This window comes from Pristis pectinata, chromosome 5, assembly GCF_009764475.1.
Source record: "Pristis pectinata isolate sPriPec2 chromosome 5, sPriPec2.1.pri, whole genome shotgun sequence".
NCBI lineage: Eukaryota > Metazoa > Chordata > Chondrichthyes > Rhinopristiformes > Pristidae > Pristis > Pristis pectinata.
The window spans coordinates 104553504-104581361 of NC_067409.1; the positions used below are offsets into that span (position 1 = coordinate 104553504).

Here is a 27858-nt window from a genome sequence, read left to right on the forward strand (position 1 = left end):
TTTGCCATTGTACTGCAGTTTGAGATTGCTAAAGGAGCGGTCATTTTACCGACCCTGTATTGATACTTAAGGGCTTTTTGTTTAGAAGAAATTACAAAATTGATATTCCCTAACTCCTTTGCACTTATTTATGGGATTCTAAAAATGACTTCATTCTAATGAGCTGCACCAAACAGCAATCGGGTTTTACTTCTTCGCGTCGACTGCTTGAGAACCCTCCGGGAGGAAAATAAAACAAGACACAACCGGTCGCTACTGCAATTCAGCTCGCCGAGAGATGGCCACCCTGCTTCGGAAAATCGGTCTGATCCGCCTGCACGACCGCGACACGGATGGGGCAAAGCACCAAGGCTCCCGCAAGGCGAGCAAGAAGAACGGGGGCAAGCAATGCAACGCTCCGAGCAACGAGAGTATCCTGCTGCAGTCCGACCACCACCATTACCACAGCAGCAGTCACCACCAGCAGCAGCCGCACAACCACAAGAGGTGCGAGCAGCCCCCGACCAAGGACGCCAGCAAGGACAGGCAGCAGCCGCAACAGCAGCAGACCGGCAGCAAGGTGCCAGCGGGCGGCAGCAGCAACGGCTCCGTCCCCGGGCAACTCCCCAACAAGCAGCACTGCGCCCAGGTCCGCAGCCGCAGGCTCATGAAGGAGCTGCAGGACATCCGCAAGCTGACCGACCACTTCATCAGCGTGGAGCTGGTGGAGGACAACCTCTTCGAGTGGAACGTCAGGCTGCTGCAGGTGGACAAGGACTCGGCGCTGTGGCAGGACATGAAGGAGACCAGCACCGAGTGCATCCTGCTCAACCTCAACTTCCCCGACAACTTTCCCTTCTCGCCGCCCTTCATGAGGGTGCTGAGCCCCCGGCTGGAGAACGGCTACGTGCTGGACGGAGGGGCGATCTGCATGGAGCTGCTGACCCCGCGAGGCTGGTCCAGCGCTTACACCGTGGAAGCGGTCATGAGGCAGTTCGCTGCCAGTCTGGTCAAGGGGCAGGTAAGGTCTCGGCATCGAGCACCCCCGTCGCAAGCCACAGCCAACAGAATTAACCATTACCGACTACCGAGGAGTGAAAACCCTCGGCGTGTTTTCCCTTTGAGATACTTCACCGTTTATCAACCCCAGACTTTAAGGCGTCAGCAGGGATCATCTCAAAAGCAACATGCTTTCGCTGTTGTAAATCCGAAATTAAACATAAATTGTTGGAAGTACTCAGTGGGCAGGCAGTATCGGTGAAAGGGAGTCACGGCTTTAACGTTTCAGGTTGATAACCTCATGCCCATTAAGATTTTTGCAGATGCCAGCATGCACTATATTCTTTGACGAGCGGTGTAAATATAGTAATGGTTTTAGTCTAGATGTCAGGGTTTTAATAATAGTGAATATTCTCGGGACTGGACTGTATGTCCCAACATTTTCACATACACTGTTCACATAATGGAAATCTACTATTATAAGTAAACTTACTTAATAGAGATAGCAATGAAATTTCATATTTTGAATCATTGTAAATGCATAATTTTCTCATAATTAGTATAAGTATATCAAGAATTAAGAATAAACTGACTAACTTACATTGGAAATATAATAGAACCAGTGAGTTTTGGCCAATGAGATTTTGTTTTTCCCACAGACGTCAACAACATTTTGCAATATAGCTTTGGGATATTTTAACTAAATCTTCAGAGCACTCTGAAATGAATTGTAGTGAAAATGACCTTTTAATCAGATTAATCAGATACCATATAACGTAATGTATTTGCCAACTTTATCAAGAGTTGATGCCAATAATTCACCTCATTAAGTTACCAAAAGCACAATAGCTATTACCATTCACTGTGCCAAGTAAGCATTAGTGTGGTTAGGCATCATCTTGAGGGCTTTGAGACAGCAGACCCCTCCCCCAGTTATTGGCTTTTCAAATTAATGAGATAGTGAATTAAGTTACAGGCAATTTGATGTGCAGATACCATTTTAGAAAACTCATTAGCTGCTATTTGAGTACAAAAGCAAGTATCACTTTATCAGTACAACAGTGGGATATTTAAAGCTCCAGGCCTGTTTTTAAAAAAAAACATATGGGTGATAGACTGCAGAGTGTTGCAGTTGGATCACAGCTAAGTATGAGGTTGGGAGTAGAATGAGTTGTTTTTCTGCAGATTGAGCCAATGTTGGTTGGATGTTCTGATTCTGTTTTATTTTCATACGTATTGCATATCTGTTAGTTGTTATTTAGTGATGAGGAAGACAAAGTGTTTTGCTGCGGTAAAACCACTGACGACAACTAAATAAGTAGTATTAATGTATTAGGTCAAAGGATAGCAGAGTTTCCTAATATTACAATTTTCCCAGTTTAAAGAAAACGAATGCTTTTGATTTATTCTTTTTTCTCCAAAGACAAATTGTGTTACTTCAGTTTTTAGCAATTTTTGGTTCCATTTCAGTTGCCTGTGTTGTTGGCTGTAATGAATTGCTATACAAAATGCTACTGCAGCCTAAACAAGGTCCTTTCCTCAGCTGGAAGCTCAATGTTAATAGAGGGATGGAATGGAATTTGTTTAACTAAATTTGTTTAGTTGTAATCTGCTCTACTTACTTTTCAATTTCTTACCGCTGGAGATGTAATTATTGCTGTGCCAAGTGGTTCTGTTGAGCACCTCTGTTTGTTGGTTGTTTAGTTTATTTGTACTAATGCAAAGTTTCTGATTTTGGAAATTCTACTAAAAGAAAATACTCACCAATCAGGCAGCATCTGTGGAGGAGAAAATAGAGTTGATGTTTCAGTCAATGATTTTTCTTTAGAACTGACCGGCATTTGCTGAATCATTAAAAATGACCACCATTCTGCTATTGAGCTTTTCAGGATGAATCTTTTCCTTGTTTGCTTATTTCTTTATTACTCATTTTTTTCCTGCATCTTAATCTTCTGTCATTTAATCTCTCCTGTCCATCCTATCAAGCATCTTCCTGTTTGTTCCTTCCTCCCTTCCTTTCTTTCCCTGTCTCCATTTAAACTAGTTACGTCTTTAACTCTTTCCATTTCCACTGATAGGTAATCAAACTGAAATCTTAACTCTGTTTCTCCCTGCACAGATCCTGATTGACCTGATAAGTACCTTCAACACTTTCTGTTTTTACTTCAGTTTTTTGTACTACTTGACTAGAGATATATCCAAGCTAATGACTAACGTATGGAAAAAATCTGAACCCCCTTCCTCCTGCCTCCACACAGACATATAGTCTTCAACAATTGTAGACTTTTAAGTACACATTGTTTAATAAAAATTCAATGCTAACTGAAATATCAATAGTTCTCCATCTAATTGTTTACCAGGTCCATTTATTTCAGTGCTTTGGCAGTTTCACTCTTAACCTGATATATGCATCACCAAACTGATGTTGCTTCAATCTGGAAGTAGCTGCATTCTAGAAATCTGAATATTATTTTAAAAACTGCAGTGTAAACTTCTGTTGTTTTAGTCTATCTTTCCACCCCCACCCACCCCCACCTTCCTCCCATTTTACAGTTTCCTGCTTCCTTTAGCCAGCAAGGCATTTCTAGTCAACAGACAGATACCAATGACCACTGTCACTCAGCTGATATGGCACCAGAAGTCACCTATTAAGTGATGGGAAGGGCATCACTGATAATATTTCACTCTGCTGCAAGACGAAGTACTGTATCATTCTGGTTTTAGCTGTGTCCCATCTCTCAACCTGGTAAGAAAATTATGGAGAGTAGCTGAATATACATCTACTTCTCTTCCTTTATGTAGGATTGCCATGCATCATTGGATCATTGGTGGCCTGGCTCAGTAACTCTGGGGCCAGAAGGGTTTGGTTTTAGGATATATTGTAGGGTTTGTGAATACAAAAATGTAAATCAACAACATTCAATTACATAGCAACTTGAAGGCAGTAAGATACTTCGGGGTGCTTCACAGGTAGATTGTCAAGGTGACACTAAGCTACACAATGAGATGTTAGAATAACTGACCAAATGCTTGATCAATGAATTAGATTTTAAGGCACATTTTATAGGAGACAGGAGAGCTGGAGAGCCAGAAGGAAGGGGTAACCACCAGAGGTGGAGTGATGAAAATTATGTTTGTTCTATTGCTTCAGTGCTGTATTGTTGAAGATACTGTTTGGTAAACTGAAGCCTTGCCAGCAACTTCTTTGCCACTGTTGTTGAGATAAAGTTGATCAAGAATCAAACTTGGGAAATTGTGTCCGGATCTTGCAAAACTTTGCACTTACTAGGATTTCGTTTTGATGGATGAATGCCAGAAACATAGAGGAGTTATTCTGTCAAAGTTTCTGTGATATCCCAGCATTATGGGTGGCGTACACTGAATACACCCACACAAGTTTGGGCTAATAAAAGAACAGAGGTGAATTTAGACACTAGTTGATACTCTACCAATCACTCATGGAGTGTTTATGTACACTATAGAATTTTGATAATTTTAATTTTGTCTTGGGCTGTATAGTCAACCTATGTTGCTTCCAAGTTTCCTCACCAAGCTCTCATCTCCTGACCATTCAAGGTTGCAAGTGGCGGGAGTGGAAATACATTGGGGAAGCCTCCACAAATATGTATCAGCCTGATTCTACAATAGCCACTAGGATTAGAACCCCATGAGATCAGTGGTTCCCAGCTGGTCAATTACCAATATCTTTGCAAGTACCCTACCAGATTGGAATATTCAACCCTACCTCTTCTCTCAAAGTAGAAGGCAGTAGGTCCCTGTCATCTGAGATGCATCCCATCCTTCTTAATCTATCATGCAAATAATTTTACATGGAAACATAGAAAAACTACAGCGCAATTCAGGCCCTTCAGCCCACAAAGCTGTGCCAAACATGTTTTCTCCTGAATTTCTTAATAGATTCCCAAGTGACTGTTGCTTCGCATATTCTGGCCATGGTCATGAATGGAGCAGGAGCTGGAGGAACTCAGCTGGTCAGGCAGCATCTATGGAGGGAAATGGACAGTCGACCTTGAGAGTTGGGACCCTTCATCAGGACTCCCGACCTGCAGTGTTGACTGTCCATTTCCCTCCACAGATGCTGCCTGACCTCCACCTCCTTTGTGTGTTGTTCCAGATTTCCAGCATCTGCAGTCTCTTGTGTCTCAATGATCGTGAATGTACTTGACAGAACCTTTTCAAAGGCATTTTTTCATTATTTTATTTCTGGTTTAAAGGCTTTTTAATTTTATTTTATTATGTTTTACTTTTCTTACTGACAGATATTAATTTGAGTCCATTGCTTCTGTATTTAATTTATTGCTTTCTTCTTGGAATCCCTTTTCTAATGCAAGTGGATAAAGCAGCTGGAGCTCCTGATCTTGATCATTACCCCACTTGGGAACTGCTTTGTTGTGCGACTGCCCTTCAGTTAAATGTTAAGCTGAGGCACTCATCTGCTTTTTGATGATAATGTTTGAAGAAGAGCAAAATTTTCTCTTTGTACCCTTCTCAGCATCTTAGCTTCAATCAAAACCACTAAAAGTAGCTTGACTGGCTATTTATCATTTTACTATGTTGTGCACAGATGCCAAATTCACCCACAGTGATTATAGTAGATGTTGCAGATTTGTTAACTTATTCTTAGAGCTACCTGGCAGTGTAGCAATCAATATTTTTAAAATGTCATCAAAGTTTAACATCCATTTTGTGATTAAGAAATATTTTTAGATTTCTTTTTCTACATAGTAAGTACTGATATATTCAAGGCAATTTCCTTTGGTATAATTTAAGGAGCCATGTTAAGATGTGTGCAGTCTAATCACAAAATTCCATTAAAATGTCTGATTAATATTAACTTTATGTTAGGATCAGAAACCTGTCAGTCAGTTTCCTCATTAATTGGCAACGTTCCCTGCTTAAATAGAAATACTTAAAAATAATGAAATATTGCAAATAGAAAAATGTTAAAATTCATAATGCTTTGAAATGGCTTTTTAAAGGGGATCCTAATGATGAAATTCAGAGATTTGATTAAACATTTTTCAATCAAAGTTTTCTGAGGCAGATAGAAGTGAATTTACAATTTTAAAGGGTAGACCATTCGCTATTTTAGCAGAGAAGCATAGAGTAGAACACTGAGAATATATTATGTTAAATTGGTTATGAGTGGGGCAAATGAAATGTAAGAATTTGATTAAATAAAATAGTAAACAATGTTTTCAAGGCTGTGAGAAGGATGGCAGGGTGTGGTTGAAGCAAGAAGTACCAATATATAAGGGGAGGCTGGACAAGCTTATGAGAGAAAAAGGAATAGAGGGCTGTACTGATGGACTTAAATAAGGAAAAATGAGAGATTAAACACCAGCATGGACAGGTTAGGTCAAATAGCTTGTTCCTTTGTTGTATATCTTAAGCAATGTATCCTTACAATCATGTAGTCTAGAGTAAAGCACTTACTGTATATCACAACTGGAGGGCACTAAATCAAAGTTACAGAAATGGCTAGCTTTCTTGATATCCAGATGGATTTGCTTTTGTATTCCAGATTGCCAATCAATAAATTTGCCAATGTCTGATTTAAGAGTATTTCACAGGAAGGCAACTGAACAATGTGATATGCTTTGAAGGAACTCTGCTTTATTTTAGGAAGTAATTTTGGATGTTCTTCCTTAATCAGACTTTTACTAAAAATAGATTTATAATATAACATATTATGATAATATTACATGCATGATAAAGTTTAGACTAATTATCATCATTGTGAACTATATGACTTTATCATAAAAGTAAACAGTATGTGGAGGCGTCAGAGAGGGTGCAGAGGAGATTTACCAGGATGCTGCCTGGATTAGAGCGTATGGAATATGAGGAGAGGCTTAAGGTGCTAGGGCTTTATTCACTGGAAAGGAGGAGGATGAGAGGAGACATGATAGAGGTATATAAAATATTGAGAGGAATAGATAGAGTAGACAGTCAGTGCCTCCTTCCCAGGGCACCAATGCTCAAGACAAGAGGGCATGGCTTTAAGGTTATGGGTGGGAGATTCAGGGGAGATGTCAGGGGGAGGTTTTTCACCCAGAGAGTGGTTGGTGCATGGAATGCACTGCCTGGGGTGGTGGTGGAGGCAGATACATTGGACAGGTTCAAGAGCTTGTTGGATAGGCATATGGAGGAATGTGAGATAGAGGGATATGCGGGAGGAAAGGGTTAGATAGTGTGAGGGTGGTTTGATGGACGGCACAACATGGTGGGCCGAAGGGCCTGTTTTGTGCTGTATGGTTCTATGGTTCTATTGTTGGTGGTTGAAAATTTGAATCTTGGTTGACTTACCACAAGACTAACTTTTTAAGTTACTTGAAAATCTCTCCATTCCTCACTTCATTGAATGATTTTCTTAACAAAAAAAAACCAAAGGAAACAAGTCACGATTGCCAAGTCTGTATAGAACTGTGTAATGGTGGACAATTCATACAATAAAATAAATGCATCCACTGATACAGATTTCAATTTCTGAACTGAAGCCTGTGTATGGCAATTTAGAATAACCATTGTTAGTTCATGACTACTGTGTTTGTAATGATTTCCTCAATAGTAACATAGCAATGACATTGTGTATAGACAGTTTCTCTTCTGAGAGGGGAAGAGAAGGAAAGACAACTACATACCATCACCTATTAAAACAGTGGAGTAATAATTAGTGGCCAGTAGACCTTTGAAAATTAGCAGCCCATTGAAATATTTGATCAAGTCAAATAATGATGTTGAGATTTACTTAGCTCTTTCAGCTCTACCTCTGGCTCTTTGTTTAAAATTGGTAATAATACTTGTGGTAAGCATATCAAGTATTATCTACAAGAGAGGTCTTATAATAAATTTGATCATCAAGCAGTGGCCTAGAAATTCCTTTCCTGCTTTCTGTTGACAGTAATACAGTGTGGTATGTCATGCTAACACTATCTTTAAGTCCCAAAATGGTTGTGATTGCCCAATGAGAGGTTCTTAGAGTAGCTTTGTTGGATTTTTCTGATGTAAAGGCATGTTGTGTCAGATACAGCAGAGGCAATTATTTTGATCTGGTCCAAGATCCCGCAGCTACCAGCACTTAGCCTCACAGCTGCCACCTTGGGAGGCAACCATTGAAAAGGGACTTACACACAAAACAAGTGGCACTCTGCCAACTAATGGAGAGTGTTGATGCTTCAAGGCTGCATGCTGCCTTGACTGAGAGGAGAAGAAGAGAGTTCCCAGAGGCTCAGAGGAACCTAGACAGGCTATTAGAGAAAATTACCAGCATGAGGCATATTCTGTGTGAAAGTGGAGCCTTGGAGACCCTTTATGACTGCAGCCAGATGCTCTCTTCAATGAGTAATACTCCTTGAAAGCAGTCCAAAATCCCTGAATTTGGGGAAGCCTGCAATATTACAAAATCCTTGTGTCCGTTACCCTGGTCAGAAATAAGAAGCTTGGTAGGCTATTAATGCAGAAATGAGCCACAAGCCTGGATGTGGTTTGGATCAGCAGCCGAAAGCTGGAATGATCCCAAGGCTAGACACAAAGTGACTGCAGATTGCTGGAATCTGGAGCAACAAACAGTTTGCTGGAGGAACTCAGCGGGTCAGGTAACTTCTGTGGGAGGAAAAGAACTCTCAACGTTTGGGGTCAAAACCCTGCATCAGGACTTGAGGTCCCCCTGCGTCCCTGATTGTTTCTCCTGATGCTGAGGCTATAGGAGGCTGAGATTGATCATGGCTTTGACTTCCAAAGCCATTTTGACTTCCAAAGTGCTGATGCATATGTGAGGTCATAGATCTCAGTGAGGACTGTCTTTGGTGAAGCCTATATTGTGTAGACATTGCTCCTCAAGAGAGCTCTAGCAGTGAACATGGATCCCTATAAACTCTAGGAGGATTGGTTCTTAGGTGATGAACCCTTCAGTGTCCTTCCCATATGGTCTCTAGGGCTGCCTATGATCCCCCTGAAACCTATAATTCATCTCCATGCCCTCCAACTAGAGAAGCATTAGGGGTAGTTTTGAGGTAAGGAAAATCATTGGAGATACCAGGCAGGCTGTTAGTCTTAAGCATGAGCTGTGTGTAGAGTGAGTAGTGAGATTCAAGAGTGCTGTGGAGCAGCTCTGGTTTTGGGTGCTGGCCCTTTAAACAGCATTGTTTCATGGAAACAGGGTTAGGAAAAGTGAGTTCAGAAGAACTATCATTCTTCAGAGCAGTGAGGTTGAAGATTCCACTGGATATGAAAACTAAGCTGTTGCACTATTAGTGATGCCACTTGAACAAGCATCAAGCCAGAATCATATACCTAGCATTAACAAAATTCGTACCTGAAAGGCGGGACAAATTTCCTGCCAGTTGTTGAGACCTTTTGCTCTAATCTGGGTTAAACCAATCTTCAACTGCACAGCACCATTTTGTTCAGATTTTAGAAAAGAAATGTTGAGGCCATTCAATTGTTCCTTGTTTGATTGTATAAATCAGATAAAGATGATTTCACTGCTGAAAATGGGAATTGACATTTGAAATGTTCGTGTGACTAATTTTATAATAGTGTGTGTATTCGGGATTATAACAAAAATACCCTGTCCTACCTCTACCCCCACCACCCACAAACCCTGCCCACACAACACCCTGCCTCTGCATACAAAATGTTTTGTAATTGATGCTCCTTGCCACTCTCCTGGGACAGGATATTGAAGGCTGAACTCTTGTAAGTCACTCTGCGCACTAATCCAGATGCGTAATGGTAGCATCCTGACCGCAATGTGAGCTGGCAGGAATCAGATACTGGGAAGTGCGAGTGCCATCCCCATCCTAAGCCCCGTGTTGGGTTGGTGCCAGATTCCTCCGCATTTCACGTAATTGAACCCAGTCTTTCTTCCAGTCGTGAACCAACATTTCCACTTGTTTTCTGCGGCTCCCTATAGTGCATGGCTGTCACCACCTTCTCCAGCTACCTCATTGAAGTCCTTGAGCAAGCCTTTTGCAGCAGTGCCAGCATACAACCTTGCTCTGCAGTGATTTAGCACCCATGATTTCCTTATCAGGGATCCTGGTTACAGGCCACTCATGCCTAGTGTTTCTCCGTGTGAAGATGCCACCTCTGTGTTAAACTCTAGATTGCTGGTGTATTTTCATATTTCCTTACAACACAACAGGATGCCAATTGGCCCAGCACATCTATGCCAGGACTCAGAGCATCTCCATCAGCCCCACTCCCTGCAACCTATTCCTCCAACTCCCTCCCCAACAATTCTCTGGCCACCTATCTACAGTAGGGGTAACGTTGGAGCAAACTAACCTGCCGACTAGCATATCTTTGAGATGTGGAAGGAAACCAGAGCACCCAGGGAAAATCCCACATAGCCAGAAGGAGAATGTGTGTACATCACACAGACAGGTACTCGGGTTGCTGGAGCTGTGTGGCAACAGTGCTAAGAGCTGAGCCACTGTGTCACCCCTATGTCGGTATCAGAACTGGGGGCTCTGGGTTGGAAATTAAGTGACGATGTGCCATCATCTTCACTGCTTTCTTTCCTGCCTGAAATGACAAAGGTATGAAGGTATGTGGTTGTGTTGCGGAGTAGAGGAAGGTTAGAAATGCATAATTACACCATCTGGCAGGCACAGTAGTGTTGGGCAGGCACGGTAGTGTAGTGGTTAATGTAACGCTATTACAGCGCCAGTGACCCGGGTTCAATTCTGGCCACTGTCTGTAAGGAGTTTGTACGTTTTGCCCACGTCTGCATGGGTTTCCTCCGGGTGCTCTGGTTTTCTCCCACATTTCAAACACGTACGGGTTAGGAAGTTGTGGGCATGCTATGTTGGCGCCAGAAGCGTGGCGACACTTGCGGGCTGCCCCCAGAACACTCTATGCGAAAAGATGTATTTCACTGTGTGTTTCGATGTACATGTGACTAATAAAGATATCTAATCAGAGAGGATGTGGGTTGAAGGTGAGTTGGGATATGAGAACGAGGGCGCCATTTTCTGCAATGGTTTCAGCTAAGTTCCTGTGAATGGTCTCAGCAGTGAGAATTCCAGTAAAGGCCAGTACTCTCTCCTTCACTGAGGTTAGGATATGGCTGAAGATGGAGCCTTATGCTAAATGCATCATCTTTGTCCTGTAAGATAGAGAGATATATACTATGCAGTCTGCTGTTGTCTTGAGTGATTAGCTGGCAGGATGTGAAACATAGAGGAAGGTCTGAGGCTTGCAACATGGGCAAGTGTGACATTGAAGGGAGAAAGTAAATCTGAGGTGTGTGTCCTGATTGATAGAGATCATGAGCAGGTGAGTATTGAGCTGTGTCTGAGCCTGGTGGTACACTTCCTGGGCACTCTTGTGAGATCAAAAAAATTGCAGAAGCTGGTGTACTGCATTAGTTGTTCTCAATGCGGTCTCCTCTACATTGGCAAAATCAACTGCAGGTTGGGTGATCACTTTGCGGAGCCCCTGTGTACAGTCCGTAGGGGTGATTCTGAGCTTCCGGTTGTCTGTCACTTTAATTTCTCCATCCCACTCCCACTCTGAAGTATTAGTCTGTGGATTCCTGTACTATCGCAATGCAAGCTTGAGGAACAGAACCTCATCCACGGCCTGGGAATTCTGCGATTGCAGGTAACTTGATTTCTCAGCCTGGATTAGTCATCCATCTATGATATTGGCTCAACTTGTTTTTTTCCCCCTTTTTTTGTTCTCTTATCTGGGAGTGAAGGACATGCCCAGCATGACCTGCCAGGCACGTCTTGGTGTTGTGCATTTTGCAACTCCCCCATTCTTTTGTCTATTTTCTCACTCTCTGACTGCTCCATTCATTCATTGACCAGATAGTCTCGTTTACAGTTTATCCCCATGGTCACCCGTTTCACCCAATCAGAGGCACCCCCCTCCCCTACCCACCCGGCAGCTTTCCAATACTCTTTTGTTTCCTTTTCAGTTCTGACGAAGGGTCTTCAACCTGAAACATTAACTCTGTTTTTCTTCCCACGGATGCAGTCTGACCCGTTGGGTGTTTTCTGGTTTTTCTTCTACTCTTGGTGAGGTCATTCAACTCCTTGTGGTACAGCATCTTAAGTCCTTGGGGAATGTCTTCCACTGCAGTCTGGTCCCATAGCCCTCGCGAGGCACATCTGAAAAGTCGCTTGGCCTCGCGCAGATGAAAGACTTCCCTCCTCCTTTGCATTTCGTCCACTATACAAAAGACTTGTAGGCTGCTTGCTCCACTTCACCTGAAAACCAGCTGTCCTCAGCTGGACAAGTCGCAGTACATTTCTCCTTTAAGAGATGCTGGCTAGCTTTAAGTATTTCAGCCTAGCTTTAACCAGATCTAACTACTCATGATATCAGCACCCTGCTGATTTGTTCAATGTCTACAATGTGGGCGCTGAAACCTTTAAATAAGCAGGCAGTCTGACGTGGGTTTGGAAGCTGCATTGAAATCAATTGGCACATCATGCTCCCCGTGGGGCTGTGAAGTTTGATCTCTGTAGCTTCACGCTGGCAGTAGCAGATCTGTAGCAATGATCAGTGCTAAGAAATGTACCAATATTTGACTAACTATATAAAAGCTGCAAAATTAGATGGATTCTTGCAAGGGAGTGAAGGGGTACCAGGGGCAGGCTGTAAGGTGGACTTGAGGTTCTAGTCAGTTCAGCCATGAACTTATTGAATGGTGGAGTGGACTTGACAAGCCGTGGCCCATGTCTGCTCCTAATTTGTTTGTTCGTAAAATGTAGATTATTGTGCCCCGCAGTGTTACAGCAAGAACCAATGAAATTCCAAAAGCCTTCCAATAAAAACACCAATAAATAACATGCAAAATACAAAGCCTGTTAAGCATGGAGTCCTATTTCTATTAAAGGTCAAATGAATGTACTTAGTCGCAGCAACTTCCCTGAAGGAGTTATTCATGCACATAATCAAATATGCAGTGGGCAATGCAGTCAAAACCAAGTTGTTGGCAGACCTTAACCAAAGTCAGTTTGAAGAAATGTATCAGATTTTTTTTGTGCATTAAACCTTTTTTTTGGAATGCTGGAAAGTAAACTTAAAGAATTTTTGGTTGTACCCAAAACTACAAATCCATACTATTGGCTGAAAGTAAAACAATCCCGGAAATGAAACCAATCAAGCCTTTATCCAAAAATACACTTGCCATTGGTATTGATATTGGTTTATTATTGTCACTTGTACCGAGGTACAGTGAAAAGCTTGTCTTACAAATCGATCGTACAGGTCAATTCATTACACAGTGCAGTTACACTGAGTTAGTACAGAGTGCATTGAGGTAGTACAGGTAAAAACAATAACAGTACAGAGTAAGGTGTCACAGCTACAGAGAAAGTGCAGTGCAATAAGGTGCAAGGTCACAACAAGGTAGATCGTGAGGTCATAGTCCATTCATTGTATAAGGGAACTGTTCAATAGTTTTATCACAGTGGGGTAGAAGCTGTCCTTAAGTCTGGTGGTACCTGCCCTCAGGCTTCTGTATCTTCTACCCGATGGAAGAGGAGAGAAGAGAGAATGTCCCAGTTACAGCAAGTTTAACAAGCTACAAGAGGGAAAATCCTTTTTGCTGGATCAAATCCAAGAAAGGTGTCCTAATATTCTTCAAGGAACGAGCCACAAACAGGGATAATATCACAGAGTCACAAAAGAGACTGCAGATGCTGGAATCCAGAGCAACACACACAAAATGCTGGAGGAACTCAGCAGGTCAGGCAGCATCTATGAAGGGAAATGGACAGTTGACGTTTTGGGTTGAAACCTTTCACCAGGACTGGAAAGAAAGAAGGGAGATAGCCAGTATAAAAGGGTGGGGGGGGGGGACAGAGGTGCAGCAAGAGCTGGCAGACGATAGGTGGATCCAGGTGAGGGGGGGGGTGATAGGCAGGTGAGGGAGGGGGAGAGTGGGAATGATGTAAGAAGCGGGGAGGTGACAAAAGGCTGAAGAAGATGGAATCTGATAGGAGAGGGCAGTGGACCATGGAATAAAGGGAAGGAGGTGAGGAGGGGAACCGGAGGGAGGAATGTGTGGCTGATGGGCAGATCGAGAGGGTGGGGGAGGGGAAAGAGATGGGGTGATGGGGGCCAGTGGGATAAGGGAGAAGCGGGGGTCAGAGGGGAGTGGTTACCAGAAGTTAATATTGATATTCATGCTGTCAGGTTGGAGACTATCAAGGCGGAATATGAGGTGCTGTTCCTCTATTCTGCATCTGGCCTCAACTTGGCAGTAGAGGAGGCCATGGACAGACATGTCGGTATGGGAATGGGAAGTGGAATTAAAATGGCTGGCCACCAGGAGATCCCAGCTAGTACGGCAGACAGAGTGAAGTACCAGTCGCCTTTAATATCACCTTTTATCCAAACCCCTCATGTGAATGTGGTGTGGGGGGGTGGGGGGGCAAGAAAATACCTGCTGATGTTGAAGGTAGAATTAAAGGTTGATCGAATTGAAAATCATATTTCAAATAGCCAGGCTGACATGTTTGATCTTTAGCCTGATGATCGAGAAGTCTAGGGAGGTAACAATATTCTGATGAAGAGTCTCTAACTTGAAACATTGACTCTGTTTCTCTACCCACAGATGCTGCCTGACCTACTGAATATTTTCTGTTTTTGTTTTCCAACATCTGCACCAGATTTCCAGCATCTGCAGTATTTTTTGTGATTTTCATTGACAATATTCAGAGCCTTATGACTTCTGAACAGAACCGCTAAGAGTCAAAAGCCTGCAGCTATCATCAAGGCCAATAAACCAAATCTAAACTACATAGGTTAATTCAACATTTTGGACTTAGATAATGGATTTTTGCATCCTGATCAGAAAGAAATGAATTTGACCCAACTTTCTTAAAGAACCTAACCAGTCTGTAGCAGAAGGCCAGCAGAATCTGTCAGAAAATGACAGAGACTTATTAACAACAAGTCCCCTCGGCCCAGAATTGCAGTACAGAGAACCTCCACTGGTACCTTGTAAGACAGTGACATTAGAGAATAGAGAAGTGAGACTGCAGATGCTGTAATCTAGAGCAAAATACAAACTGCTGGAGGAACTCAGTGGGTCAGGTAGCACCTGTGAAGGCAGAGGAATAGTCGATGTTTCGGACTGAGACCCGGGATCAGTCCTGATGAATGGTCTCAATCCAAAACATCGATCATCCCTCAGCTTCCACAGATGCTGCCTGACCTGCTGAGTTCCTCCAGCAGTTTGTTTTTACATTTAAGAATGACGAAGCTACGAGTTCTTGTTCTCCCAGGTCATTATACTAGTGTGTGTGTGTGTGTGTGTGTGTGTGTGTGTGTGTGTGAGTGTGAGTGTGTGTGTGTGTGTGAGTGTGTGTGTGTGTGTGTGTGTGTGTGTGTGTGTGTGTGTGTGTGTGTGTTTGTGGATAGTGCTGGAGTGCTCATGCTGGGATGGTGGAGAGTAGGGCTGTTGGTGGGTGTGACAACAATGTTGAGTCCAAACCAAAGAAGTAGTGTGGACCCCCCTCAGAGCAGTAATTTTTATTTTAAAATCTGTATCACCTTCATGAGACAAGAAAATCAGAAGGTGTATAAGGAATCTGTGTGGAGAGGCCTGGCAATTGTCTCATCCACAGTGACGGTAAAATATAAGAGGTTTTCCATGTACAAGGCAGGAAGACGTTGGAAATATGGGTGTAGTGTCACCTGCAGTAACCATTGAGATCACAGCCTGTCGATCTTTGGGAACATTCTGTCAAACTATAGTCATACTTTTGGCAGATAAGTATGATCATGTATTACATTGTATTCAGTACTCCAGTAGAATTTCAACACAGACAGGTTCATTTTTTGAGGAACAATTAGAAGTAAAGGTAATTGAGCTGGCATAGCATACTAAGATGACAGGGTGGAGGGAAAATCCATAAACAAGCATGATTAAAAATAAACACAGTCCATTTGGAAAACTGTTGTAAACGAAAGCTAGAACGCAACAAATATTAGTCTAAACCAAGATTCTGAGAAGCTTTATTCATTGGACACCTTGTGCAGGCTAACGTCATAGATCAGATACAGACAAGGAAAGCACACTTTTGCAGCTGCCCAAGGCCAAAATTGGAAAGGAATTTTGAGATTAATCTGGTTATGTTTGTTTATTTTATTTTGCCGAATCTCAATAACGTGGATCATACGTCAGGAACAAGGTGGTGTGCTTTCCACGTGCCTGGATGAGTGCAGTCAAAAAAAACTCAAGAAGCTCAACACCATCCTGTTTGATTGACACCCAATGCACCACCTAAAACATTGATTCTCTCAGATACCGGCAAACCATGGTTGAATATGTACCATGTACTAAATACACTGCAGTTACTCAACTGTGCTACACCAACATCACCTCCCATGACCTCTATCGGCAATAAAGACCAGAGCAGCAGGCACACCATCACTTTCGGCTTCCATTCCAATTCACCCATCATCCTGCTTTGGAAGTATATTGCCACTCCTTCACTGTCACTGTGTCTAAGTTCTGGAAATCTTTACCCAGTAGCAACACAGGAGTATGTCACCAGACGGCAGAAGTTCACGCAAGAGGCTTAGCATCACCATTTCAAGGGAGATTAGAGATGAGAAATAAAGGTGACCTTGCTGGCAATGAAATTAATAAATAAAAAAAATACTCAGAGAAAATTGTACTTAACATAACAGAAAGGTGTTGGCTGAATATCCGTGTACCCAACCCAGCCAAGCATCTGAGGTCCTGCTGACCTATTAAAGTCCTCAAAAACTATAAACAGGTGTTTCAGAAATAGGTTTTTAAACAGCACTGACAGGACTGCCATGGAAAAATACAAATACCAGGAAGTTATATTAAAGTGTAGATTAGGTTTTGGCTAGAGAATGTAGTTCAGAGAGCCACACTTGAAAAGGATGTCAAGGCCTTGGTGAGGGTACAGAGTCTCCAAAAAAGCAACCAGTGCAACATCCTTGATAAAATTGCATGGTAACATGGGACATCAAGTTGGAAAGAATTCAACACCCATGACATCCAAGCAACAGGAATAACACAACCAAATTGTACACTCAGTGTATTCACATCAAAAAGAGTTCTGAATTTTGTCCTGTTCCTGTGTTAAAAGGTGTCAGGGAGATCAGGGAGGCAGATCACAAACACATCAAAATTATGGTGAGTGATATTTATAATGTTCCAAAATTAGATAAAAAAGGATATTAAGAAGAAATGTAATCTGAAAATGCCAGAAATGCTCAGCAGGTCAGCCAACGTTTTTGGAAGAAGAAACAACAAATGATCTTTTGCCAGCAGAAAAACGTTGCAGGTGTGACGAGTTATCACCTTATCATCTCCCAGCTTCTCACATCTTTCCGACTTTCCCCCTTCCCCCACCCACCTACCTTCCCCCTCTCACCTAGATTCACCTATCACCTGCCAGCTCGTGCTCCTCCCATCCCCCCATCCTTTTATTCTGGCTTCTGCCCTCTTCCTTTCCAGTCCTGATGAAGGGTCTCGGCCCGAAATGTCGACTGTTCATTTCCCTCCATAGATGCTGCCTGATCTGCTGAGTTCCTCCAGCATTTTGTGTGTGTTGCTGCTGATATTGAAAGATCATGTGCTTTTCACTAAATCCCAGCTGAATTTCATTGGAACGGTGCCGGAGGCTAAAGAAAGAGTAGGAAAAGTGCAAATGGAGGCTCATAATCATGTTTGCAGAGTGAATGGATCCATTCAGCAAAGCAATCACTCAATCAGCATTTGGTCTCCCCAGTGCAGAGGAGCACAGTGATCAGCTACTTCAGTGTACCGAACAGGGTATCAGGTTTCACCTGGAAGGAGTTGCTGGGGCCCTGAACAGTGGCAAGGGTATTGGTTTATTATTGTCACTTGTATGGAGGTACAGTGAAAAACTTGTCTTGCATACTGATCATACAGGTGAATTCGTTACACAGTGCAGTTACATTGAGTTAGTACAGAGTGCATTGAGGTAGTGCAGGTAAAAACAATAACAGTACAGAGTAAAGTGTCACAGCTACAGAGAAAGTGCAGTGCAGGTAGACAATAAGGTGCAAGGTCACAACAAGGTAGATTGTGAGGTCAGAGTCCATCTCATCATATAAAGGAACTGTTCAATAGTCTTAGCACAGTGGGATAGAAGCTGTCCTTGTGGTATGGTGGTATGGTGATATGTTAGGGAGAAGGTGAAAGGGCAGATATTGCACCTCCTTTGCTTTCATGGCAAGATACGATGAAAAGGAGAGCAGGGATTGGTGTAATGAATGAGTAGTCCAGGATATTGTGGAGCAAGCAATTCTTTCTGAAAGGGGAGGGGCTGGAAGATGTGCTTGTTGGAGGCATTGCACTAGACATGGCAGAAATGTTGACGGATAATCCACTGAGTGTAAATGCTGGTGTGAAAGAAGCTGAGGCGTATGCGATCCCAATTACGTTGAGAAGAGTTTGGCTTTAGACAAGCTGATTATCTGTTGGTAGGGAGATAGATTAAACTAGTTAAAATGGAGTGAAGGACCATGCATCAGCGCCTCAGCCCGAAAAGTCAGCCATCCCTTTGCCTCCACAGATGCTGCCTGACCCACTGAGTTCTTCTAGCAGTTTGTTTTTTTCTCCAGCTTCCAGCATCTGCGGTCCCTTATGCCTCCAAGCTAGTTAAGATGTAAAACAGAAGGAGATTATTATTATGTTTATTGTCCTGCCTTTGGGGCCAATTATCAACCTTATCTCTGATAAGAGGGAAAGGAAACATTATTGCATGAGGAATAAACAGATAAAATAATTTTAAAAATCTGATCTTGAAACTTTTCTTTAGGTTGTGATATTGGGTAAGTTTTCTTATCCTTAAAAATATGGAACATTTATTCCCTGGGGACCAAGCAGCAGGTTCCTGTGGGGATGAAAAATGCTCTGAAGCAGCAAAGGCTATTTTTGCCTGATTTTTCTCACCCTGTTTAAGGAGCATCTCGTCCCTTAGATTTTAGGATTTGAGGCATTGCATCCTGCCCAAGGAGAAGCAGGCAGCAAACACAGCAGGGGCAAGCTCAATCCATTGACCAAAGTTGGTTTTGATCTTAGCTAAGAGGCAGCAGAATGTGGACCTCACTGCCACTGTAAGTTGCAGCAGCTTATCTTCCTACCTATTTCAATGTACTGAGCCCAGTTTGGGTGCTTTGGATGTGCTGGCCTGGAGAACAGAAACAGGAGATTTACCCACTGGAGATTTTTTAAAAATGAAAGCTTCTATGTTCTAAAGAAATGCTTCTGGAATTATTGGCTGCAGTGGAAAAAAAGTTCTGCACAGGTTCTTGCATGCTTTTCTTGTAGAGACAAATAGTTGGCAGAATATTCAAATGACAATGACCAGGTATCCAAGGGTCAATGAGAAAACCACAGAACATAACTTTCCTGCAACAGGAGAAGAATTTGTTTGATGAGAAATCACAAACACTAGCAGAAGCAAAAACAGAAAATGATGAATGTGACTAGCTTGGAGACACAAGAGACTTCAGGTTAGACAGCTTCTCCAGAGAGAAAAACAGTTAACATTTCAACAGAACTGGAAAAGTACATGAGTAGAAAGAGGGCTGAAGTCCTGTAGGCAGAGTTCATGGTGCTAGGAACGAGGTTAAAAAGCAGGTAGTAATCTCTAGATTACTACAAGTATACACATGCTGGTGAGTACAGATGAACGAGTGGCTGGAGAGATGATGTAAGAAGGAAGACTTCAGACTCTTGAGGAATCGAGATCATTTCTTGGGGAGATAGGAACTCTATAAGCCAGATGTGTTGCACCTCAAGAGGAGCAGGTTTCTTGCCAGTGCTCCACTTTTCTCCCACACTTCAAAGACGTGCTGGTTGGTAGGTGAATTAGCTACAGTACGTTGCCCCGGTATAGCCGAGTGGTAGAAGAATTGGACAAGTGTTGATGGACACAAGAGAGAAGAGGTTACAGGAAATACAAGATGCAAGATGGCGCCGGAGCATGGCAACACGTTGCAAACTGCTCTGCAGGTCCACTCATTACCTTTACTATAATCATTCTCACTCTGTACTAACTCAATGTAACTGCACTGTGTAATGAATTGACCTGTACGATCGGTTTGTAAGACAAGCTTTTCACTGTACCTCGGTACTAGTGACAATAATAAACCAATAAACCAATAATAAACCAATAAATAAGGGAATAGGATTGATGGGTTGCTAAGAGAACCAGCATAGACCCAACAGGCTGAATAGGCTCAGCCCATGTTGTAAGGAAATATGAGATGAAATTAGGAGAATGTTGAAAACTGATCTGACGGCATCATTTCACAACATTCCATAACAGAACTGTATGTAGAGTATCACCAAACTGAGAAGTATAGAAATTTACAGCACCAAAGGGACCATTAGCTCTTTCGTGTCCATGCACACCAAGAAAGAGCTGTTGACACTAACTCCTTTTACAGCTCCCACTCCTTGGCCTTGAATGTTAGGGAAACTTAGCTCGCCATGGCACATTTTAAATCTGGTGAACGTTTCTGCTTCAACCATCCGTTCAACCAGAATCCACCAGTCTAGGGGTGATATGATTTTTTTCCTCATTTCCCCCTACATTTTCACAGTGGTGATGGGAATGGGGTCAAATATCCATCACTCACCAATTAAAAAAAAAGAAATCCTCCTATTTATGAAAGTAACCATTTTAATATGATGCTTAATTTGTGGCAAATCTTCCACAGAATTCCAAATTTAATCTGGTGGCCATGTGCTAAAAACATGCCATGAATGTTATTTTTTTAAAAGATACTTGGACAAGTCCATGGATAGGAAACGCTGAGAGGGATATGGACCAAACGTGGGCAAACGGGATGGGAATCTTGGTTAGCATGGAACAGTTGGGCCAAAGGGCCTGTTTCCATGCTGTATGACAGCTGTATGCTGTAAACAAAACTCTGACAATTTAGCAGCAATAAAATATCCTTCCCAATGAGTGAATGGTTTGAATAGCACTTTTTTTTCTGATGCTGCATTCAAATTTGGGAGGTTTGATCGGCGGGAATACTTCTTGGGAATAGAGACACAAGTGACAGAAATGATGAATTACTCAAAGAAACACGCACAGTGCATGTGTACATCTTCAATATGTGATCCCAGCAGGTAGGATACCTGGTGGGGAATTCAGGTTGGAAAATGAACAGTTTAATGCTGTGATTCAGCATATGTTGTTTACTTCAATATTAGTATCAGTGTAACACGATGGACCTGCTTCATCACTCGGTCTCTTGAGCATTTGTTGTTTAATTACATGTATTGATAGCTAACTCTGTGGAACAGAGTGCAAATATGTTAGAATTGGACAATGACTTTGAGTAGACACTGATTTAATCTCCTTTGTCATTATTTCTGAGGACTGGAAAAAAGATGCATTAAGTTTCTGTTTTATAACATTTGTTTTAAATTCATTGACTTAAACAATGAACCATGAAATTTCACAGATACATGTCAAGCAAATATTGAGTATGATACATAAGGACCTTATTACCACAAATAAGTAGGCAGTATTGCAGAAATCTTTTCCATTCTTTGAAGACTGTTGTCTTTAAAAATAATGATAAGACCATGCATGGACGTCTTAGTCACAGGTAAAAGAGGTTGGGCAAACTTAGACAAGTTGCTCTGGAGTGTCAGAGGTTGAGGTGCAACCCGATAGTACATAAAATTATGAGAGACACCAACAGAGGAGATGGTCAGTCTTTTTTCCAGGGTGGAAATGTCAAATACTACAGGTCATAGGTTTAAGGTGAGAGGGGGAAATTTATTGAGAGGAAAGTTTTGTTTTCACATGGAGAGTGGCAGGTGCCTGGAATGAGCTGCCAGAGGAGGTGGTAGGAACAGGTACGATAGCAACATCTGACAGGCATTTAGACAAGCAAGTGAACAGGCAAGGAATGGAGGGATATAGAACATGTGCTGGCAGGTGGGAGTTGTTAAGTTGGCATCATAGACATGGTGGGCCGAAGGGCCTGTTCCTGTGCTGTACTGTTCTAATATCATGTTAAAATATGTATGTTAAAATATCAGGGATATTGGAAATCTAAAATAAAATCAGAAAAGAGGAAAGGAGATCAACTTGAAATGTTAGAGTGATAAAATTATACAGCACAGAACATCCCAACATCCCACCACATCCATGCCGACCTTTCGCCCATCTACACTAATCTCATTTGCCCACACTAGGTCCGTATCCTTCTATGCTTTGCCTATTTAAGTGTCTGTCTAAATGTCTCTTAAACATAGTGATTGTATCTGATTCCAACACCTCCTCTGGCAGCCAGTTCCAGTTATCATCCACTCTCTGTTAAAATCTTTCCCTCAAATCCCTTTTAAAACCCCTTCCTCTCACCCCAAACTTATGCCCTCTTGTTTTTGATATTCCTACCATGGGCTAAAGGTACCTATCCTGTCAATGCTTCTTATAATTTTATATACCTTTATCCGATCACCCCTCAGTCTCCTTCTCTCAAGGGAAAAACAAACCCAGCCTATCCAATCTCTCAAAATGCTGGAGGAACTCAGCAGGTCAGACGGCATCTATTGGAGAGAAATAAACAGTCGATGTTTCGGGTTAAGACCCTTCACCAGGACTTTGGATCTTGACCTGAAACATTGACTGTTCATTTCTCTCCATAGATGCTGCCTGACCTGCTGAGTTCCACCAACATTTTGTGTGTCTTGCTCCAGATTCCAGCATCTGCAGAATCTCTTGTGTTTCCTATCCAATCTCTCCCCATAAATAAAGTAATTGATTTCTTTCACGTTCCCTACATTTCCAGAATTTTCTGTTTTGCCTACTGCTATCTTAAACATCAATGGCAATTAAACTATTTAAAATAATTGTGAAAATGCAAAGTTATAACATTTTAATTTTGAAATTTACATTGTAACTTCAACGCAACATAGTCACCATTAACACTATGATCATTGTGCCTCAGTGCCAATCATAGACAGCAGATAATTCTAATTTTTTGAAGTCAATAGCTAACTGGCAGTGTAGCCTTAACTTTAGTTTTGAGTTCACAAATTTCTATGTAGGTACAAGTTTCTGACAGTATGTTTCTGAGGGAGGGCTTAATTATTTATGCAAATAAAATTCAGAGTTTTTAAACAGAAGTCTGTATCAATTTATCATTGGCTCCGGCCACAAGCATGATACACATACGATACCTATCTAATTATTTGGCAATATGGCTACATTTTACAAGGACGTTAATGGAATCTATTTGGTTATCTTATCATCTAGTGTGTGTATCAATAATTAAACATTCAGCACGAGATACTAGAGGATTTTATGTAAGGTATGATTAAGAATGGCTTATGAAAGTAATTTGAACCATAGTGGACATCCTATACACCACCATACTACGATATACCCAAGCATGCTAAGATTCAATTGGATGCAAGATTTTAAGAGGCATGGGCAATACGAGTAGTAGGTAGTGTAGAAACATTTAGTGGTATCTGTATGTGGCAGAAGAGCTTAATTCGCTGAGTGATGTGACCTCAGTCTCTTTTTTTCAATTCTAAAATCTTTACTGTTTGCAACCAGTTCCTCTGTGTGTTCCTGACAGCAAACATCTAGTCAGCTTTCTTTCCACCTATTGAGGATAATTGGTGTCCAAGTAGGATACTCTTGAGTATCATCTAGGTTGTCCATCTTTTACCTCCTGTTTTTGGTGTCTCCCACAAACTCTGTTCCCAAGCTACTGACTCCATCTCTCTCCCTGACTGTGGCTGAACCAGACCGATGCAAAATTTTAACCATATTTGAGCTGGAAGTAAACTTTCAACCATTTTTTACCTCACCAAGTGCATCATCTCCTGAAGGATATTACCCACAATTACATCAGTGTGTTTCATTAAGCCTATCCATTGGTTGAATTTTTATGTCCTATTTCTGCTGCACACAGAAATGACAGCTTAATTTTAATGTGATTGTTTCATTTATTATATTTAATTGATGGTTATGAAAGGGAACTGCAGAATATGAGGTTTGCTGACAATGTGATTGGCTTTAAGGAAGGCTGAACCTTCTGATGTTCCCCAAAATCCCATTCCATCTATATGCTGCTCCTCAGTAACACTATCCAAAAACATAGCATCAGTTTCCAGAAGAGCACAGAGGATACCCAGCTCTGCCTCACCATCACTTCTCTTAACCCTTCCATTATCTAATATCTTATTTTGAAAGATAAACTAAAGATTGAGTGGACTTAAGCTGGTGATTTTGGTGCCTGCCACAAACTCTTAACTGTCTCTCTGACTGTGGCTGAACCAGGCTGTTGCAACTTTGGCATCATAGTTGTCCTAGAAGTGAATTTAAGACCATATAACTGCATCACTAAGGCAACCTTTTTTTTTGTCTGAAATATCACCCAGTTCTGCCCTGTCTCAACTCATCTGCTGCTGAAATGCTCATCCCTTTTGTTATTTTAAACGTATCTAATCCAATGCACTCCCAACTGATGTGCCCCTTTCTACCATCTATTTACTTGAGATCTTCCAAAGCTCTGCTGCCCATGTCCCAACCTGGTCCAGTCAACACTGAGCTACGTTAGATTTCAGTCATGCAATGCATTGATTTTAAAATTCTCATCCTTTTTTAAATCCTCCATACTACTGCCCCTCCTTATCTCTGTGACCTCCTCCAGATCCACAGACCTTTGGTAAAGTTGTGTTTTTTCAGTTCTGGTCTCTTGCAAATCCTCAAATCTAGTTACTAGATCACTGGAAGTTGTGCCTTCCACCAGCAAGATGGGTTTCCCTCCCTAAATCTCTCTGCAGCCCTACCTCATTCTTTTTCCGTCATTGTGTTTCTTTAAGCTCACTTCTTTGACATTATATACCTTAATATTTTTTTACGTGGTTTGCTGAACAAATTATTGTTTAATAACACTCCAGTGAAAGACCTTGGGACCTTTTGCCTTATTAAAGGTGCTATTTTGTTAGAGATTTTACCAGATTTAGAGTTTCTAGGTTAGAGAACCATTGCAACTCTCCAAACTGTAATATCTGGAAGTGTGGCTCACTTGCTAAATTTCTATTACATTAACTAAATCTTCTCACTGTCTCCCTCCAATCAGCCTATCCATTACCCTGTAAGAATCTTCTGCTGCCATGTCTCCATATATGGGCATCCTCTTTATCAGCAAGACAACATCATGGATCACCTGTCAAATTTAAATAACATTTTAGTAGGTCAATTCCCTCGTTAATGACGATGGAATTGCTACACTCACTGGATCCCAATGTAGAAGGTACACCAAGGTTCCTCTGAAGTAGTGGTGAGGTTTAAAAAAAGCACCATTTCCCAGAGAAAATGATTGATCAAGCTTTCTTTAAAGTCCCCTTTTTATGCAGCATTATGTGATAATCGGTTGTTTCCTGTTACTTGGGTGAACAAAGGTATCTGGTCTATTTTATGTTGTGTTTTCTTTATTTGACGTAGGGTCGAATTTGCAGAAAAGTGGGGAAGACAAAGAAAGCCTTCACTCGCAAAGAAGCCGAAGCGACATTTAAAAGTTTGGTGAAGACGCACGAGAAGTATGGCTGGGTTACTCCCCCTGTATCCGATGGCTGAGCCACAGAGCTCCTAAAGTTTTCAAACCCAAAAACACTTCCATTCTCTCAGTGCTGTTTACGATCCATCCTTTCTATTTCAGCTTCAATTAGACATGGCAACACAAAGGAGACATTTACGTTATTTATGAAAAGAGATGTTTACGGATAAAAGCCTAGAGGGATTTTTTTTGGGGGGGTGGGGTGGGGGGAGGGGGGAATGACGTGCTTGTTGCTGGAATTGAGTTCATCTGAATTTGGTTCTTCTGCATCATGTTTGCATCATTTGCCCATCCTACTACGCTGTAGTATGCTTCTCTCCATGCTAATGATAAACAAATGACATCATGTATTCCATTCCTCACCATTCTACTAATTTAAATTTAAATGAAGCAGTTAATATTTAATACCCAGGTGGCAAGCATAGGTTGACATTTTGCTGTGCTGTTTTTCACAGGTCAGTTGTCAATGCAACTTGAAGATAGTAATTTGTGTGGAGCTGTTGCTCTATTGTTGCTAAAATTAAAATTCTATGTCTTGTCGCTGGTTATTGATCACTGAAAGTGAACTGTCCTAACTTCAAATCCAGTGAGATGAAAGTAGAAGGTTGAACATGTTTCAGCATCATTGTTGATTGGCACTACTGTACATTATTTATGAAAGCAGTCTTTAGCAGGGGTAAACACCTCTGTCGTTCAAACCAATATCTCATAGGGTTAATGTGCCTATGTGGTAAATAATGTCACAGTTAATAGTAGAATTGTACATCAAATATGTGTGGGAGTAAGGAAAGCAACATGCTCATGATAGATTGTAGAGGAGTAGCTTTTAAGACACTGCAGAGATACGATTCAAATTCCTGCATTAATTAAATGTCTTAAATGATTCAGATGTTTCAATTCCTACTGTATCTGCATGTTTAAGGAATAAGTGGTTGCTAGTTTGCTGAAAGAATGTTGCTGTCATTCGTTCTGTGTCAAGAGCTATTACATTTTGTCAGGTGGTAATGGCATTTGTGTTTTTCTGTTTAATTTATTTGTGGTTTGCCAAATGCATAGCCTTTTGAGCATGTGACGGGTATTCTGACTGAAGGGGAAAAAAAACTTCAAGATACCAAGTTTGATAAAAGTGTCTGTGTGGGGGTCAATCGCACTTATGTACAGTTCTTTTGTGACCAAGTATTTGGAGAGGCATGTAAAAGGCAAAGAAAGAAAGAAGAATGGATGAAAATATCATATTGGACAGAAAATAAATGCTCTTTTTAACCTGCTCCAGTGTAAGTAATTTTTCATTCTCTTGTTGCATTTTTACTCACATTTTGAACCATATAGCTGGTATAACTTAATATATAAAATCACTTTTGCAATTTCCGTGCAGACCTCAGGGCCCAGATATGAACTGTCCCTGACTTTTTTTAATATCTGCAAGGCCAGCATTTAGTGCCCATCTCTCATTTTTCTGCCTAGCTGTAACGCACCTGACTAACTTGCAACCTATTCTAGAGAACAATTAAGAGACAGGCACAATGCCATAGAACTTTAGTAATGAAGCAGAATTCACTCCCTTAAGGACACTGTCAGTTTCAGCACTGTTCTTACAGATAATCAGTTTTAATGTACACACTTGTTACAATGAATTTATGTTCACAAACTGCCATACTGAGACTGGCAAATTGTCAATCCAAACCGCTAGAATACTTGTCTGGTAAAGGAGTCACAGTGCTGCTGTATCTGTCAAGATTTAAAATGCTACTATTTTTAGTTATAGAAAAACAAGTACAAATTTATAAAACTGCACATATAATACAGGTAGAATCATTGGTCTGAACTTTTACTGTGATATGCATTCTAGATGGGTGGCTTGCGAGAAGGGAAGGCAAATTTGGGAATCTCATTGAAAAACTAGACATTGTGGGTGATGGAAATCTGAAATAAAAACAGAAAACACTTGATACTCAACATGTTCTGATGAAGGATTATTGGCCTAAAACAACAATTCTGTTTTCTCTCTACAGATGCTGCCAGACCTGTTGAGCGTTTTCTGGTTTTGTTTTGGGTATCTCAGTGTCAGACCATGTCATTTTTACTCTTGGGCTTCAATTAAATATTTCATGCATAACTGATGTCAAGATTTCACTAAATAGTGACTTATTTCAATTTAACTTGGCAGATTTAGGTTTGACATTGCATGCATCTGACTCATTGTGAAGAGACTTAACAACTGATTGACAAGTGAGAACAAATTTTCCGATGTATCCAGTTAATTTTTCTGAGCCTTTA

At 41.4% G+C, this 27858-nt stretch overlaps 1 protein-coding gene across 1 annotated transcript; it reads left to right on the forward strand.

The window, feature by feature from the left end:
* On the forward strand, nucleotides 1-26848 carry ube2ql1 (ubiquitin-conjugating enzyme E2Q family-like 1). The gene is made up of 2 exons (XM_052016746.1): nucleotides 1-1000; nucleotides 25470-26848. Exons 1-2 carry the CDS (start codon nucleotides 278-280, stop codon nucleotides 25599-25601), a joined length of 855 nt encoding a protein of 284 aa, XP_051872706.1. The 5' UTR covers nucleotides 1-277; the 3' UTR covers nucleotides 25602-26848.
* The last annotated feature ends 1010 nt before the right edge of the window (nucleotides 26849-27858 follow it).